This window comes from Hibiscus syriacus, unplaced genomic scaffold (assembly GCF_006381635.1).
Source record: "Hibiscus syriacus cultivar Baekdansim isolate YM2019G1 unplaced genomic scaffold, ASM638163v2 tig00117034_pilon, whole genome shotgun sequence".
Taxonomy (NCBI): Eukaryota; Viridiplantae; Streptophyta; class Magnoliopsida; order Malvales; family Malvaceae; genus Hibiscus; species Hibiscus syriacus.
This window is the reverse complement of record NW_024063533.1, coordinates 1,385,534-1,392,676: the sequence shown is the minus strand read 5'-3', so window position 1 is coordinate 1,392,676 and position 7,143 is coordinate 1,385,534. Positions and strand designations below refer to the sequence as shown.

The following is a 7,143-nucleotide window of genomic DNA, read 5'->3' as shown; positions in this document are numbered from 1 at the left end:
TGATTATTTTTACACTGACTTAGTTTAATTTCTTTATTTCTTTTTCAGCCATTTGTTGAGTTAAATTAGTATATATCTGCCTCTCTTGGATCTCATTCATTCAACTTATATATTTTTAAAAAAAACACTTGTAATGCGTTATTAATAAATTCACGTAACTCCATCTTCCTTCACTACTTAAGAGCTTCTTTTTTAGGGTATTTTTTGTTGTTGTTCATTCAACGATGGCTCACCATTACCAACCACCTTTTCTTCTTCTGTTTCTGCTGTTTTCTGTTCATTTGGCTGTTTCATCGTTTCAGCAACGACCCAAGATCAGCGGCGTTGATCTGGCGGCGTTGTCCCTCATTAAAGACAGCCTGACAGACATTCCAGGCTCAAGATTCTTCTCCACTTGGGACTTCTCCTCACCGGATCCTTGCTCCTCATTCACCGGCGTCACCTGCGGTTCCGTCGGTCGAGTCACCATTCTCTCTCTCGGCACTGGCCTCTCCGGCTCCCCGGGTCTCGCCGGTTCACTATCCCCTGCTCTTTCCAATCTTACCCAGTTAACCCAGCTCATCCTGTTCCCTGGTCTCGTCACTGGTCCTATCCCTCAACTGTGCCAACTTACTGGTCTCCGAGTCATTTCCTTGACCAACAACCGCTTAACAGGACCCGTACCCTCCCTTTCCAATCTCCCATTCTTACATACTCTGGATCTGAGTTCAAACCAGCTCACAGGGTCCATCCCATCGGTCTCACAAAGCTTCCATCTTTAAAAGTCCTGGTGCTGAGTTCGAACGAATTAACGGGCGAGTTACCCGTAACAATGTCGGCGCAGTTATTACACTTGGATTTGAAGAAGAACAAGATCAGGGGACCGTTGCCAGGGCTGCCGTCAACCGTCCGTTACTTGTCGGTATCGGAGAACTCGATGTGGGGTCCACTCAACTCCCTGGATTCACTATCCGAGTTAATGTACCTCGACGTTAGCATGAACCAATTCAGTGGGCCCGTCCCAACTTCTCTCTTCTTTAATCCCTCCCTCACCTCACTGTTTCTCCAACGGAACAATTTATCGGGTGGGCTCCCATCGATCAAGGTGGACCCCCCAGTCCAATCCTTCGGAGGCGAGGGATCCATCGTCGACCTGAGCCACAACTCCATCACGGGGAGATCACACCGTGGTTGGCTGGTGTCGAGACTCTCTTCTTGAACAACAACCGTCTGATGGGATCGGTCCCCGAGGAGTACATCAAGAGCGTGTACGACGGCACCACCACAACATTGTACCTGCAGCATAACTATTTATCTGGATTCCCATTACCTCGAGGCTATACTTGCCTGATACGGTCGTTGTGCTTGGCCTACAATTGCATGGAGCCGCAGATTGGGATATCAGCCTGTCCGGTCAGTGCCGGAAGGCAGCCGTCGAGGCCGCAATCGCAGTGTTCAGTGTTCAGCCATCGCGGCTCATCGGACTGATAACAAAATAGGTGGATACTGGATATGGTTCAACGTTAGACGTCAGTTGTAAGCAATATTAGGATTTAACTTGCATTACCACTATACAATTTTAGTTTCTTTTGGGTTTCATTTACATGATAGTTTATTTATAATTTGTTTTAAGAATGAGTGATAAGCAGTAAAAAAGGAAAGGTTTAGGCTTTATTAGTGGGCTTGCCTTTGTGAATGGAGAGTTTTCTATTTGTTGTTGATTTACGGTATATAACATCAATTTAAAATTTTATTACGTATATTTTTAAGTAGTTTCAACCGATAATAAGATAATATCTATTTATAATTATTTTTAGTTATTGAAAACGCTCACACAATCTACAGATACAATTGTTTGAACTCAAGAAAAATAATTATCTCTTTAATCATTAAGTACATTTAACAGGTTGATTAAAATTTATATTTTAAACATTATATCTATGATTTTAATTAATTTTTTGTTGGATTATATACTAAATTCAGTCCATTTCTTTATTAATTGGAAATAAGGTTATTCAATTAAAAAAATTTACTACACGGTTAAAAGCAGCTATAAATTTTCATGTGTAAGCAAATTTTTTTACAGTATTTTAACTTCTTATAACAGCAATAATCGGTGTTATTATTAATTTTGGGAGTGATGGAAACATGGTGAAGGGCAAGGGCACCATTTGCGGTCCACAGCATTCACATCACTTGCAATGTGCAGACAATATCATTTAAGTGGGTCACAATAATTTCACCCGCATTTTGTAATCGTAAATTTGTTTTCATATTAAAATAATGAAAACTTATTTATTTTTAATTATTTAATATATATATATATATATATATATATATATATTAAAAATGTATTATTCTTTTAGAGGTTTCGAGTTTGAATAATTGCGTATGTAAAGTGTACATTGTTAATGGCTAAGAAAAATTATGAATAAATATTATCTTATAATCATACCAATGACAGATTCAAAAATATTTTTGAGGGGGAACATATATACGTTAACAACATAAAATTTTTGAATAAGATTGATACAAATAAAATTTCACAATGAACACTATTAATAAAATAAATAACTAATAAAAAAAATTATATTTCAGAGTTTATACATGCCCATCTTCAGATACATGCAACTCGGCCACTGTGCAGTACCAATAAAAATCTTATTTAATATATATCTATATTTATATATTAAATTTCTTATAAAATTAATATCATGAATCAAATTAGCATTATTTTAATTAAAAATGATTGAAATTTTTTATTTTAAAATATAAAAATATTATTTATTTTATCTTTTTATAATTTTATATGATCTTTAACTAAAATAATTAAAATTTTATGATTAAATATTTACTTAAATCAAATACAAAACTAAAAAATTTAAATTACTAATATTTAATCATTTTATGATCATTTATCAATTTAATTTTATTAAGTACATATTTTTATATAAAATATTTTAGTTGAACCACATCGAATATAACAAAAATTACTATGATGCCCCATTGATTATGAGTTCCCGTATACTTCATTTTGGTTGAGAGCCTTCCTTTTTCTAATGCACTTAAACCATATCAACACAAATCTCAAGTGTTATTTTCTTGGGAAAAATCCTCACCAATAATGCCTATAGGCTATAGCGAAAGAAAAAAGGGGAAATTTTCAAAGTTGAAAACAAAACTCAATCTGTTAGCATCAAACCCATTCCTTAGGATTCCTGCAGGCATCCAACAGTTTCCACTCTTCACTTCCCTCTTCTGGTTTCTGTATGTCAAGCAAATCAAACATAATTTGTCAGTTTCAGTTGAAGGGTAACATAATTTTATTCTTCAGAGGGAAGAAAGCGTACGTGATCATACTCCCATCGTGCCGTTAAAGGGAGGGAAACAAGAATACTCTCGATTCGACCTCCGGTCTTCAGTCCAAATGTTGTACCTCGATCATACACCTTTCATTAACATATCAAACATAAGCTAAGATTCATCTACCATTTAGTTTAGTTTTAGGTAAGATTCCATACCAAATTGAATTCTACATAGCGCCCCCTTCGCAATTGTTGCCACGCCTTGTGCCTTTCATTGAATGCTGTATCCTTCCTTTTCTCTACAATGGGTATGTACACGGGAACCACAGAATTTGCACATTCTGCATATTGCTTCATTAGAAACACTAAACACAATTGGAATCACTTGTTATATGTGCTAGCACCCAAGCAATTACCAGTGGCAAATAAAAGTAGCATCTCTTGATCATAGTCATTTAGATCATCAAAAAATATTCCCCCGAGCCCTCGCCTCTCATCCCGGTGCTGCACAGAGCAAAAGCAGACAAAAATAATTTAATCCATAATTAAATGCAGAAAAAATGCAGATGAACGAGAGGAGTCAATGAATTAAGTACACCTTGTAAAATTAAGGGTTTTTTCTTTTTCAACTGTTACAAAAATATAACCATTTTGCTCATTCTAACATACAAAGAACCGAAATGTAATCCACACTACAGTACATAGACCCGTACAATACATTTTCTAAGAAAATTACTATATATAAAGCCTTTGAGAACATATTTGATCACGCCGCAGGCTTACTGACATTACTCAAAAACTACCAAGCTTCCACCAATAGTAATACCATATATCTTAATGTAGGTGACTTTTCTTTGAAGGATATGCAATTTAGCAAGAGATATATTCTCTCCATATCCTTTTACATTGAATTTCAAGAATGATATAAAGTTTAGCTGAATCTTTTTTTTTGTCAACCTATGAGGAGTATAAGATATCTGACTCCATGTCCTTTTACATTAAATAAAGGTATGAAAGATAAACAATATCAGTCAAAACTCAAAAGTTCAATGATCTGTTATTATCACTGAAATTAGAAATATAAAAATAAAGAAATCAAAACCCTCAAATCGCGGAAAACAATATTCATTGTCAGATGTATATGAAAGGAAAACATTATTTGTAGTGGAACAAAAAAAGAATTCAATCTGTAAACATAAAATTAACATCAACCAAACCAGAAATAACACAAGGCAAAATGCTTTAGTTAATACTTTGAACATACTGGGGAGCATATATTTATACATGCAATTATAAGTTAGTAAAAGCAGGCCAAAGGTGAATCTATATTTACTGTATTGTTATTTAGGCAGATGAGTACCCTAAGTGCCATAAACCAAACTTCTTTATCATTATAAGGAGCAAGTAAGGCACAAAAGAAGCTCTCTCCCACCCTAGAAAAGTAAATCTAAGTTATAGAATGTGTGTGTGCATATATATAAGGAAAATCCATTCATTGTACATGGTAAAATCATCAAAGAGAGGAAAATATCACATTGGAAAACCCATTTTCTCGATACAAAGGCCATACACATAGTTCTAAAACTCAGGAAATAGACGAGAAACTCATATAATGCCAAAATAATCAAGCAAAGATCATACCTTAATGTAAAAGTAGTTATCACACCATTTTTTGAACCGAGGATAAAAGGATGGATCAAATTTGTCACAGGCCCCTTTTTGTATCTACAAATGAAGGCCAATGTTAGCAAAAGAACATTTGGCAAAATATTTCATTTTTCAAATAACAGTTTTAAGGAATAGGACTGATATTTACACATTTGTACACTGTTATTTATAGAAAGTCATGGCTGTCTCCAAGGAAGACATGTGCAGTGCATTGACAGTTAGAAACTTTTATCTCCACCCATCAATCTATATAGTCTATACATTACTAATATGTAAAAGGAACAGAGGTTGCTGCTGTTAAATGGATTAAATCCACGTGTGTTTCAGCAAACCATTATAAAATTTAGTAAGATCGTGAGATATTCAAAAATTTGAATTCTTTTGTTAAGATCAACACTATACTTTCTCAGAGTGAAACTACCAGAATTAGAACTAATTCAACTGCTTGAGCTGCTTCATATCTTAATAGAGAAAATGCAGATGTCTCAAGCTTCACTGTTTGGTGAAATAGAGAAAACCTTTGCCACAAGAGCAAGAAACCCATATGACTTTTACCTTTTATTCGGAATGAAAAAGGAAACATAAGAAAGAAAGAATTGAAATTCGACTCACTGAATGGAAGTGCTTGACATCCTCCTCAAAGATGTAAGACGGAGTCAAATCAGTTCCACCACCAAACCACCATTGCCTGGGTGCTCCGGGAGCATCTGCGCATTTTCAAGACAAGACACCAACTAAACTAAGACCACTTTACGTATCTTAGAAACACAAAAAAAAGACTCGTATTTAATGCATTATATATGTAATCATATATTGGCAAGAAAATAACTTCTGTTATATAGACATTTCCATGTATTCATTCCATGTAGCATTTTGTCTGTTTCATTCGTTTCATATATCCATATTGTATCCAAAATTTAGAACTACCATTTTAGCATGCCAAACCAATAAATCAACAACAACAACAACAAATATTTATAAAGTAGGTACCATTCGGGGCATCAGTTTCAAAATATCTATAGTTAAAATGCAACGTAGGAGAAAACGGATTCTTCGGATGCAAAACCTGAAAAAGGAAGAAAACCCAAATGCCACAATCATCAGTAATTTCTTTTTTCAATGGAATTTCACCAAAAATTTGAATAATAATAGTAATTAAAAAAAAGAGCAAAGAAAATAAGTTTTGAAAAGTTAGTAATTAACGAGCTGATCCCGGCGGCGAAAAAGGGAACGGGACCGGGCTTCTGATCAGTGACAGCAGCCTTGGCAGCTCGATAAGCTTCAGGGGGCATAACTCCATAAACAACCGAGACATTAACACCAGCCTTTTCGAAAACGTGACCGTCTTGCAACACTCGACTAATCCCTCCACCGCCTCCGGGCCTCGTCCAGGCGTCCTCCTTGAAGTTTCCAGCTCCGTCGAGAGCCTCGAGGGCGCCGCAGACGCTGTCCTGCACCTCCATAATCATCCGCTGGAAGCGCGACCTGATGGTCGGAGATGACAGCTTCTTTCTCGATGGAAGTGGCGGAACACGTCCTGGGGAGGGCAAAGGAAAGGCGGAAGCGTAATTGGGTTTTCCTGGGAGAAGAGTAAGAAGATATTGGGAAGAGAGATGGAGAAGATGAAGAAGAGAGAGCGATTGTTGGAAGTGAAGGCATTGCGGAAGATTGTTGATTCCACGAAAACTCGAAATTGTGAAGACAAATAGAAGGAAAAAATGAGATAAAAAAAAAGAGTAGGGATCAGCCCACAGAGACTGTGTTGGTTGGTTTCGCCATTGGTATTTTAAGGGATTTCATTTCCGGTGGAGAATTTAGTCAAAACCTAACAACCAATCCATTGGATTTCATTTTCCAGGTATTCTGTCAACGCTTTATTCCTCCATCTTCCCATTCTCTACTCTATTCCTACACTCACAATCGATTTCGGATGATTAATTTGCTTCGTACCCAATCCAATTGAGTTTTTAAAACTTTGAATCCCAGTTTATCATTTTCAATTCTCGAATCGTTATGAGTCTTATCAAATTATTTTGTCAGCCGATTATAAATTTTACATTTTATTTTAATTTAATCTTAATACTAAAAAAATAATTTTAACATTTTAATATTCCACTAATTTAATTCTTTTTATTATTATTATTATTATTATTTCTTCTTAACTCCGCCATCTTCTTCCATCTCTCGTCTT

General features: G+C 35.5%; 1 protein-coding gene and 1 pseudogene across 1 annotated transcript; one reads left to right on the top strand and one right to left on the bottom strand.

The window, feature by feature from the left end:
- The first annotated feature begins 217 nt into the window (after nucleotides 1–217).
- Nucleotides 218–1,617, top strand: LOC120196460 (annotated as a pseudogene).
- Nucleotides 1,618–3,054: 1,437 nt separating this feature from the next.
- Nucleotides 3,055–6,852, bottom strand: LOC120196655 (coproporphyrinogen-III oxidase 1, chloroplastic-like). Its single transcript, XM_039198404.1, is given in 9 exon segments — nucleotides 3,055–3,244; nucleotides 3,330–3,428; nucleotides 3,501–3,625; nucleotides 3,701–3,788; nucleotides 4,926–5,009; nucleotides 5,565–5,659; nucleotides 5,943–6,018; nucleotides 6,155–6,443; nucleotides 6,445–6,852. Coding segments are annotated over 9 exon segments (1,092 nt in total). The 5' UTR covers nucleotides 6,612–6,852; the 3' UTR covers nucleotides 3,055–3,175.
- Nucleotides 6,853–7,143: the final 291 nt, after the last annotated feature.